General features: G+C 37.1%; 1 protein-coding gene across 1 annotated transcript in view; it reads right to left on the minus strand.

The window, feature by feature from the left end:
• DENND1A (DENN/MADD domain containing 1A) overlaps nt 1-12,321 on the minus strand; it is a gene marked incomplete at its 5' end in the record, with an annotated part of 209,147 nt that overhangs the window by 69,034 nt on the left and 127,792 nt on the right. Inside the window, 2 exons of the mRNA XM_009587477.1 lie at nt 10,597-10,607; nt 10,875-11,035. Coding sequence (XP_009585772.1) covers nt 10,597-10,607; nt 10,875-11,035 — 172 coding nt within the window. The remainder of the gene's footprint in view (nt 1-10,596; nt 10,608-10,874; nt 11,036-12,321) is intronic.

Genomic DNA, 12,321 nt, shown 5'->3' on the forward strand with positions numbered 1-12,321 from the left:
AGTGAGGGGTTTTTTTTTTGTGGGCAGCGTGTTGTTTTGGGGTTTTTTTTCCCCCCCCCAATACCAAATGCAACTTATTTACAGCTCATTTAAAAAACACAGAATCACTAAGTGCCTTACACAGAAGCTGAATTCAACGGTCATGTTATTTTATGCTTGGTGTTCGTTTACTTGCTTCATTGTTCCACTCTAAGTCCCTTGCGCTTTATTAGTTCAGGAAATATCTTCAACTTTTCCTGCATGGCGGTGTTTGCACACTGCTTCATTGCTTGCTGAGGCTGTGCACTCTCAATTATAAGTAAAGTATCAGGAGAAAACACAATAAAAACAGAGGCAAAAGTCAGTCTAAAACACAAAACAAAGGCTTGAAACAAACTGAGAAGAAACAAAAACACGTATATAAAATAGCACAAAAACCAGAGAATCGGGTGTGAAAGGCACAGACAAATAATTTATCAGTAAAGCTGAAGTATATGGAGCTGCTCCTCACTGTACAACCCTCCCTGGTAATAGGAAAATTTAGAGGCTTTTGAACAAAGCTACTTTTATTTCTGCAGCACCAACACAGAAGATACACAGAGTGACCCTATCCAGTCTGATGGCTGAACGTATAATTTCTATGGAGGCTGCGAAGCTACTTATACAATGAAACACAAGATACTTCTCTCTTCAGCTTGCTCACAGCTTCCCACAAACTAAGATACCACAAAAACTTAAATGTCAGCATGAAACAGGTAAACATTAATAATCTCAAGAGCAGTCCTGTGAACATCAGCATTCTGAAAGCCACATTCAAAGGAACTTAACGTTTCATCTGTTGTTGCTGTGCACTACAAGATGCAGAGCACATGATCCCTTACTTTGGGCAATGTTTCTAGACTGAAGTACAAAACCATTCCCATGCTGTTTTTTGGGTTGGGGGTGGGTGTGTGTGGGTGTGTGGGTGTGTTTGTTTTTTGGTTTTTTTTGTTGTTGTTATTGTTGTCAGGGGTGTTTTGTTGTTCTTTGTTTTTTTGGTGTTGTGGTTTTTTTTTGTTTGTTTGTTTTTTTTTTACTTTAACATATATGATGGACAGGAAAGTTTGACTGCATCTTTTACAGCAGAAATGCCATATTCAGCAGAGGTTCACGCTAACTTTCTCAAATATTGTTCTTTATTACCTTTCCTTCAGAATCTTAGTTTCCCCCCAAGCGTGACATACAACACAGCATCTTATAACAGTTTGGAAATTACAAAACAATTCTATTTACTACATAACAGACTGCTATAAGAGATTAAAGAGAATGTCTTTTCAGTTTCATTAACATATGTATATCTCAACAGACTCAGATGTAGAATATTAAATGCATTTTGAAGAACAGTAAATGCTTGTTAGAAAAAGAGACATTTTTAAGGTTCAAAACAGGAAAAGCTGAAACTTGGCTATAGGAACAGTAACGCTTGAGACAAAACACAGCAACAGGATTGAAATGAAAACAAAAACCACATAGAAAACAAACTGACAAAACTGTCTTTCCCCAATAGATCTTTTTCAGTCAGTGATTTTGAATTCTGGGTAGTATGTCTTCTAGAACACTTTCCATAAATGGTAAAACATAACAATAGTTACAGGTAGCTTCTAAGTGAGATTGTCAAAAACTAGGGTCTTCAAAATGCCACAAAACACAGAATCTTCATACTAGGAAAAAGAAGTCTTAAGTTTCAGTTCCAGAATATACAGAAATTCAATTTATCTCCATTTTTATCATACAAACATCAGGTTTTACACTCTGTCACTGTCAATGCCACTGTCATAGTCTACTCCTATCTGTTAGTAGAGTCATCAGGATGAGATTTACAAATTACGATCATCTAGACACTACTAGACTGTCTATACAGGCATATATTGGAGAGTTAACAGCAACTGAACAGGAAAAAAGTAAAGATGGGTGGGAGAAAATTGCTATTAAATATACACCAGTACTAACTTTAAAAGGAGCACAACAAAACTGCAAGTAAAACAAAAAGCTTTACTTTATATGCTGCTGCTCACTGTTTCCCCTACAGTTTTGGGTTGTTTTTTTTTAAAAAGTTTGTACACATGTAATATAAGCATTAGTGACCTTCCTTCTTCATTTTCTCTATATATGGACAAACACTCCTGAAACCCTGACCTATTGAGACAACTCTGGTGAAAGGGAAGGATCTACTCTGTATACAATGTATACCTCTAAAATATACATGCGGAAAAAAAAAGCTATGCAAAAGATGGCTATGTAGAGGAAGTAACTGGGATGTGGCAATTACTGGGAGTTGGAAACAACTATTTACTCTTCCACTGAATAACTTAAAAAAATAATTCACCATGGCAACAATCATACTTCATAGTAGATAGAGCATTGAATGCTACAAAGCCTTTTCAAAATGAATTATGCACCAATATGTAACATGCACTTTTTTCATGTTACTTCACACATATTCCAACAAAATTTCCTTTTGGACTCATCTGGCATTTGCTTTTTTACTCTGCACCACACATCATCTTCTTTTCTTTTCTGACTTCTGTCCCACTCAGATCTCATGGATCTGGAATTGTTAAAGGAATTTATAGTGTTAGTCTGGGCAAGGGATTGATATAAAATAATTAATACAGTGGCCTTATGTCATGCCATCACACTGCTGCTTTAATGTCTTCCTGAGAAACATATCAATTTGTGTTACTGGTATCATGGTATTACTTATGAATCTGTAAAGCAAAAATCCTTAGTGGTGTAAAAACCTAAAATGGGTAAGTAAACTGTCTTCTTAAAACACTTTGAAACTCCTACTGTTGTAGGAGACCTAAATATCTATGGGACTGCCTTAACTTTACCTTCCTTGGCCATGAATTTAAACAGAGGTAAAGAGCAACAGCTTTCTTATAAAGTGCACGCAGTTCTTGGCCAGCAAATATACAATGCCAGAGCAATATCAATACTTTAGTTCATGATAGCTAGCTACGGTACCCTGGATATTAAGAACCCATTCAGAGCTCACACGAGGAACAACTCTACAAAGATTAATGAGATGTTAAACATAATGTCCTGGGATAGTATGAAATTGCAACTGTGCAAGTGGATTTGTGAAAAAATATTTACTTTTGTAGAAGTAAGATAGCAATTCAGTGGCTGCACAGTGTATTGATACCAAGAATAGTAAGAGCTGTTAAGGCAGATTCTCTAGTAAGAGGTTACAACAAATACAGGAAATTACCACATTAATTTTTAATGGATGCTTGTCAAGCTGTGTCCTGTCCAGAATGCAGGTACATGCCTTTTAAAAATGCCTTTTAACTGCTAAGTTGCACCTCATTTCCTAAAAAATTTTGAGGAACTTTTACATCTCATTTGAAAGTGATCCCATGTCCCAAAGTTAAAATTCAGAATAAATTTACTCAGAAGCATTAAAGTTTCTAGAGTTCAGTTGTGCAGTATCTCAGCAGCACAGCATGATCAAGTGTATGGAAAGATCTATACCATGATACTGATAGTACAGCGGCCCCCATTCTGAGGAAGGAATTCACAAGAAGGATGGAATCAAAACTATAGCTACTAACAACACATCTTAAGTATATTGCATTGCAAGATCTTTACATCGATACAATGTTGGAAAAAAGAACTGGAGAGCATCCTGATGCTTCCTCCTTACAGACTGAGTTGGTACCTGATGTAAGTGGGATCAGGTAGGCTGTGTCCCCTGCAGACACTGAAGGACTTGATGGCCAGCTAACCCCAAAGGAGTGTCTCCAGTGTCCCCAGAAGGTATGGACACACAGCAGCATAGACATATGGCTGCAGCGTGGATAATCAAATGAATGCTATCTTTATCAGAATGGATAATAGAAACTGTCAAAAGAGAACAAGGGGATAAAACGATTCTCCAGAAATGTCTTTACACTCCTGCACGAAGGCAGGAAAGTTTTTCACTTTTTTTCAAGGAAAAAAAAAAGTTGGAAATACAATAAAGGATACACCTCTTTTTTAATTATACACCCCTTATGAAAGTATAATGTCCTACACCTCACTCAGACATCCCTATATGGTTCCAAAACTAGGACAAAACCACAAACTGCAAAGGCCTATTACATTATTTCCTTAAGTTGAATTGAATGTTATGTTGAAAAAGAAAAATTAGCTTTTTATTTCCTCCTATTCATAATGGTTTTTTTCCCCACAGTTGCTCAAACTGCATATTAAGAGAAAATCTGTATCAAAGTTACAATCATGAAAAATGGTAGTATGTTGTCTTCTCTACTTAGAATCCAAATATAAATTATCAGGCTTTGACAGGACAACAGAACCAAGGCAGCAATGTATACATAAAAACATATATACATACATCCAGTGTAGTTCAGTTCAAACAGTTTGAAAACTGGAATATATAATACATACATGAGTTTCAATAAGTAGTTTCATATTAAGATTAGAAAATGTTTTGTTATGTCTTAAACACATTGTTGTCCACTTCACAAATTAGCAAGTAACTTCACCAATGAAAGCGCATAAAAAGTGTGGAAGTAGAAAAGTACATTGACTCTGCCTCCGACATTTTCTGTTTACTCTTAAGTGGATGCATCCAAAGAATATTTAGGTTAAATTTAAACCAAATCAATTCAGAACCATTAAAGTTAATCAGAAATTATCCAGTTATACAACTAATGGTTGCTCAGGCTAATAAACCTGGGTAAGATTGAATAACAAACCATGAAGACATAAAAGAAATTAATTGACGCTTCATTGAACAGATTCACTTATCAGCAATTCCCAACACATTCAAGTTAGTACCGGTAACTATTTATGATCCTAGTTCAATCTGAAAGACATAGGTTATGTAGAAATTTTTACAATATGATAATGGTACATAATACAACAGTTTACTAAAAGTACCATCCACTATCAGAATCACTGCAGTACCACTGGTTACTTAAAATGGTTATGTTTCATTATTAGCATCTTAAAGCTTCAGTAAGCTCCCAACTACTACTCCACATGTTTTAAATGTAATTGAAAAACAGGGGATGTTTTAAACTACAACAACATATTTCCTCAGTTTGAGGTGCAGGTAGACAGTTTCATTCTTGTGGGAAACATCGCAAAACAGAATAACACTATTTTCAAGGAATCTGCAAACAGTGAAAGTTACTGGCCATGCCTTTCCAGGACTGAAAGCAAATTTTCAACTGAAAAAAAAAAAAAATTTAAAAAATCCCTCAATAGAGTATTAATCAAATATTAATCAAATAGTCAATTACTTTGACTTTTTAGCATCAAAATAAGAGGCTAAAAATAAATTCATATTTTTCTGTATTTTTTTCATTTTGACATTGATTTCAAAATGTCCGCACAAATTTAATTACACTTTTAATGCCATCACAACTCCCTTCGCCTTCTTCCCCCCCATTATTTTGACACTTACTTTGTTTAGAAACAGTGCAAAATTTGATACTTAACGAGTAACCAGTGACACCCCCTTAGCACTGGACAGAGATCACAGCACGGTTATTACTTCATTCCAATTCATCCACAGAGAGAAGGGCCTCTCAAGGAGAGCAAAGCAATGAAAGATTTTGCTGGGCAGACCTCAGGAAGATAGTATGAGCCAAATAATAAGGAATATACTTCTTGCTACAAGTAATGCAACTATATTAATTGCTTCACCTCCTCAGCCACACTGCCACAAATCAGAGACGTTGTTGCCACAGACTGGCACATACTGGAAACACTCACAGGTGTTGCAACCGTAAAAATCCAGTACAAAATACGGAAATTATTAGTATCTAGCATACTCACAATCCACCAAAATCAGGTTTACATGGATTTTCTAAATGAGAGGAAGGTCTAGATTTAGGTAATATGACAATACATACAAGAAACCATTTTACAAAAAATGCAGAGCTCATCACTCTAATAACTAGATTAATAAATTAATAATAACTAAATCAGCCTTTTAAAAACAAACCAGGACATCTTGATTCAAAACCCAACAAACACCAGAATCTCATGCACAGACATGTCTCTTCAGAAATAAAACGGGCTACTTTAGCTCACATTGCATATACCTCTCACCTCAGTATACCATCTATACTATGCTGTGAGAGAGACACCAAATTTTACAGTGCCTGCATATAAGAAGTTATCGATGCAAAACAGCGAAGTTAAAGAGAGAACTACCTGCAGGAGCACTTAGATACAGATATCTATTTGGTTTATGAATGTTAAAATTACCCCCCCTTAATTATCCGTACAAAAAGTAGCAGCACTGCAAAAGAAAAACAAGCACAGAAATTTTCACCTTACAGTGTATTTATAGCAATGAAATACAGACAAAAGGAACCAAGAGGTGGAAATAGAAATACCTGTTCAAAATATACACATTTTAAAGCAAAGAGCAAGTAAACAAGCTTTTCAAATCTATCAAGCTAGAAAATGTTGTATTTAGCACACACAATTCCCTTTGCAAGGCTCACTGGAGTGCCCACGTACCCAGAGAACAGAGAGAAAGCTTGTCATTTGAGAAGACTGTACGTCAAACTTGGAGCCTGCTGTTGAACTATCATACCCAAGATAGGTGAAAAAGCACCCAGATGGCTTAGGCTAGCTGTACTAGCACCCCAAACCTAAACCCAATACATCGTATTGTATCATACCCCACAGGCTACTGCTTTCGGTCAACCTACACCATGAGCTTACCTTTATTCACAGGTGTTAGGACGTTTGTTTCTTAACAAAGACTGTCTGCGAAAGAAAACCAATTAAATGTTGTCTCTAACCACTAGGTGTCAGCAGAAGAAAGTGCATGGCCAACATCTTTGATGCAGAAAATGTGAGTCTCATTTCCCCCCTCCGTCACCAATATACACACAACTATTGAGTACTACAAACCACCTTTACACACACGTAGTAATTATATAGCTACTTCTGTTGAAGATGACCTAATTTTGTGAATTAAATATTTAGAAGATGATAAAAACATTCCCTCTGCAAACAACAAAAGATCAGGAATTTAGAAAAAAGTAACTCACGTGAACAAAATGTTCACATTGGTGTGACTGTTAAAAATTTAAGTAATATTCATAAAGATAACAATCTGCCTCAATACACCCAAGTAAACCCACTGCTTCTAATGTGTTTTACTGTACTTAATAGCAACAGAGGTTTGTGGAGACTGTAAGTACATCACATGTAACAGATACTCTTCCCTACTTAAAATCTGGCTTAACGCAACTACAGAAAACACATACACACAGCAGGAAACATAACTGAATCAGTTATTTTGTTACATGAATCTTATGATTAGACTTGCAGACTGTATTATCTGGGTATGTTTTTTCATGCAACAGTTCTAGTTACTGAAGGCCTCAGAAAGTTTACGGCAACAGTAACTCATTCATTGTTGGTGTACTGGTTCATATATACATTACATAACCTTGTACCTTTAGAGTAAAAGCATCTGAAGAGAATAAGAGCTCTTACTATGCTTAAGTATAATGTCAATTTAAAGTCTGCTCTGTGACACATTCTGGGCCTACACAGAATAATGAAAAATGGCTTCACACCATTTATCCCGAAAAGTCAACTCATACCAGATGAAACGGTCTACCAAATTAAATTGTCTTATGAGACAAAAACTATGAAAGGAGGAAAAGCTGCTGCTTCTTTGAATTTATTTCCTAATTATCTATTATTTTAAATGAACAGTCAGATTTCCTGAGTTATGGGACATCAAATGCAAAGAACCACATCATGTTTGGTATTGCTTATGCCCCATATTTACGACATGTAAAGGTGGTAAGAGAAAAAACCCACAATGGAGGTATTTGAAAATATGTTCTTTTCCTAGAAGCTATTTCTTCCATTTGTTTTTCTGTTTGTCTCGGACACATCGAAATGATTTTATTTGCAACTGTTAAACCAGTAACGGTTTCAAAATATTTTTTCCCAAATAGATGTTAAAATTTTAAAGCACTTTATGACAGCCACTGTGGTCTTTGTGGATTCTGATACTTCAATGGAGAGCAATCAAAGAGTTGCTGCATACACTTTAATATTCTTCCACTATTCAACAAGAAACTCACGTCATTCCGTATTTATATGAGATGATGTGTATCATGACCACTTTGAACACCTGTCAGCATATAATCCACAAACTCAGCAAACTGAGCTAAACAGCTGACAGGAAATAACAATGAACATAATTGCTGTATAGATGATGGAATTACGCGAGAGTACAGAAGACTATTTCAAGTGCAGCATTCGAAGTACAGCACAACAGAGAAACACAGGGCTTTAAACTGCAAGACGCCTTACTAATGGCCAGTTATGACGCTTTTTAATTAAATTACAATCCCATTTTCTTTTGTGAACTTAGCAAGTACTTTTCCTAATTGTTTTACTCATTACTCACTACTCTCTGGAGTTCTGCTGCATCTTCTTAAGATCAGGTTTTCCAAGGGTTTTGAACTAATTTTTAAGTGCGATGTTCCAAATATTAACAAGAGTCTCTCAGTAATTGCATTTACTGTTGGCATATTCTAAAATGGAAGTGAAGTATAAAATAGTTGTATGACCTGTCCAATACCCTCACAGGATGTCTGTGGCAAAACTGGAAACACAATGCAGGTCATTTGATTCTGACATGTTCAGCACATGAAACACTTGCAAATTTTCTTTATCCAAATCTTAATACTGAAATGTATGATCAGAAATTAAATTTTTAATTTATAAAAGGACTTGGGAAAGAAAGCCCTGAAAATTTCCACTTCCTGATTATTAAAATTGGATTTTATGACACATTTGTGCAATTACGTTTACAACTTTCCTTTGATGGAATGATAAGCAAACCAAACAATTTCTTCTACTTCTTCAGGTTAGCTGTCCCTCGAAGTTGCACTTTCTAGGGGCGTGCCACTGTCAACTGATTTCGAATGTTCATCTTTAACATTCAGCATTCAAAATACCAGATGGTATTTCCAGAAAAGCAATTTACATTTTTATTTTTCTTCATAAATCCCTTAACTAGTTAATCTCACGCACAGATCCAGGCAAAGCATACACTAATATTCCCAGAGTTGCCTGGCAACTACTGGGAGGAGCACCGGAGAACAAGGAAGCCTGCATGGATGAAGGGAAGTCAGTGTCTCCCCGACATGGATAAAGGAGGCTTCAGCCAGAGTGCCTTGCTGGTTTCATTTTTGTTATTTATATGAACAACATTTTAAATACCTCCCATTATTTCACATTAGATGATTTAAAAGCCCAATACTTACACCCAAACATACATACACAAGTCAATACAATTTATTTTTTCCACACACACAACACATGGATTCCCCCAGTAAGACATGGAAGGACTCATGCTGACTTCGAAAGTCATTTTTGAACCCTGAATATGAATTGTTGGAATTATGTTTATTTGATGGTGATAACTCGACTGTTTAAAATTCAGACTGAGCTATTTTTTCCTTCTGGCCTTAAAAATAACAAGTAAGACAAACTATAGTACTGAAGAGACTTTAGTTACTGAAACATCCTCAACCTCAAGAAACACTACACCTGTAATCCAACTTCTGGTCTTTTCCTTTAACACCATGATTAAAATTAGATTTATTACTTGTCTGCATGCCACATCTCTTCATTAATCTTCACAGAGCAGGAGAATGCAAAATACAACACCTTTTCTCAACTAGTAAGCCTTCATTCTCACTCCACTCATTTAGCCTCCCCATTTAACACTCAGAGCTCATCTTAGCATCTCCCAGTGGTATTCAAGTTCTCCACTGCTACCACCAATTTTCCGTTCTGCCTCCAAATGCTTGCAGATGAGAGAAGAAGGCATTAAGACAAAAGCATGTTTTGTCTTCTACAGAGATCTTCTTGTTAGCAGCCATAGGTCTAAACAACGGTAGTTCAAATGAGCCCGTGAACACTGCATTGAGATTTATCACTGCACTTGACTTGCGCATGCGTTAGTTTCCCCTGCTTCAGAAATATTTTGGAAATATTCTGTGGATCACTCTGCAGTTAGTACCTGTTCATCCCCCATACTTCTGGGGCATATCTCATGAATTACCTCATACTATTTACCTTGTCTATCAGCAAAACGTACACACTTTAACAGAAACCTCCTAAGTACACGGTAGCAAAACCAGAGCGTCACAAAACATGTGGAAATACATTAATTTAGCTGGACTGATTTGTATTGAAGTCCATGAAGCTACTTGCAGTAAGCCAGGAACAGATGCCTTACTAGAAGCAATAAAACCCAAGATCAAGTACAGAAAAATCCTTCCCCCACTCAGATGGCACTTAATCGTTGCTAAATAGAGATTAGCTCTGAACCAGAAGCAAGAGATTGAATTTCCCTAATAGAACATTTATCGTCAATAGTTACAACTCCAGACATTCTTCATACTTCTGTAAAAGTACAATTTCTTTACTAATTATGTTCTTAAACTCCATGATTCCATGAATTTGCATGTTTCATAGTTAAGCATACACTGCGTAAAAAGTGTATCTTTTACTACCTTTTAAAACAATACAATGAATACCCAAGTTTTGCAGTGAGAGAAAATGGTCAACTCTGCACTAGCCTCCTATGATCATTAATTTACATCTTTTTTATCATCTCTCTTTTAACTTAACTGTCTTCAAAAACAAGCAACACCCATACCTTTCCGTAAGAAATTTTCTCCCTGTGTGATTATCATGTTTGTTGCACCTCTTTCTTTTTTGAAGACTGGAATACTGTTTTCAGTACTAGTCAGCCAAAGAGCCACAATGCTGACCTTAGTAAAAGTAGGTTATGCTACACTTCGAATTCTTGTTAGCTTTTTTCCCCACCACAGCTGCAGATTTACATCTTACATCTTATGCATACTAATTTCCTACTTACAGGTTCAATTTTCAGGGCGTTTCTGTAGCTCCCAAAGAAAGTTGCTTGTGCTTTTAGAAATGCTCTTGCAACACCATCTCCAGTGGTTGTAGAGACTTTCTTCAATTTGTTCTTCAGTGCAGAAACCTGAAATCACACAACAGGTCTAGATCACTCTCATATCACAAACAAAGCCTAACACATCAGGGCACAGCTAAATGAAAAATGTGCCAACCACAGCAGCAGTTTGACAAAAAGTGACACTGTGAATTCAGAGTTGAATTTTTCAGTTCTAAAAGCACTACTTTTCAAGCTGCTTTGCTTCTCTAAGATACGATTTCTATTCAGAAACAAATAGGAAAATAAAAGCCTCATTTCAACCTTCCCTCCTACTTAAAATCCGCTGTTAACATGCTGTTGAGTACTCTTTTAAAGGTAGTCTGTGAAGGTCTGTGTCATTCTTGATTAGAATCCATGAAAGAATTTCAGCTAAATTAATTCAAACATCAGACTAATAGAGAAACTGTTCTGCATAATCAGGCCACCCATCACCACCAAGGCTAAGAACAAATTCTGTAGGTCTGAAAAATCTGTTTGCCACAAATACAAGTTTTTTTTTCTTTTAAGGCTATATTCCCTTGTATTTCAGAGACTTAATGGAAAATAACAAAATGAGAGTTTTATTTATGCATATGGTGGGTTCCCTTGGCTGGCTCCCAGACACCCACCCAGCCGCTCTCTCACTCCCCCTCCTCAGCAGGACTCAGAGAGAAAACACGAAGAAAAAGCTCGTGGGCCGAGATAAAGACAGGGAGATCACTTGCCAATTAGCACCATGGGCAAAACAGACTCGACTTAGGAAAACTGATTTAATTTATTGCCAATTAAAATAGAGTTGGATGGTAGGAAACAAAGACAGAAACTAAGACACCTTCCCCCCGCCCCCGGCCTTCTTCCCAGCTCAACTTCCCCCCTCCATTCCCGACTCCTCTACCTCAGCGCAGGGCGATGGCAATGGGGGTCACGGTCAGTCCGTAACAGTTCCTCTCTGCCACTCCTTCCTCCTCACACTTTTACTCACTCCTCACTCTGCCGTGTGGCAATTTGTCCTTTCTTACATGTGCTTTCACAGAGGCACCGCCAGCTTTGCTGAGGGGCTCAGCTGTGCCCGGCAGGGTGTGCTGCGGAGCCGGCGGGAACCGGCTGGTGCCGGCTGTGCCCCGGCCTCCCCTCACAGAGGCCCTGCAGCCTCCCTGCCAACACCTCGGACACCCAATGCAATCCAGAAAACAAAACCTGCAGTTTTTTAAACGACATTCTGTCCTTCAAAATGGTCAATATCTACCCAAGTTTTTTTTCTTCCTGTTTCTCAAGAGATCTAAACCACCTGTGCGCAGGGTGGCTCTTCTCTTAACCCTCGTTGCCCTTTCCCT

Source organism: Fulmarus glacialis, unplaced genomic scaffold (assembly GCF_000690835.1).
Source record: "Fulmarus glacialis isolate BGI_N327 unplaced genomic scaffold, ASM69083v1 scaffold12811, whole genome shotgun sequence".
Classification (NCBI taxonomy): Eukaryota; Metazoa; Chordata; class Aves; order Procellariiformes; family Procellariidae; genus Fulmarus; species Fulmarus glacialis.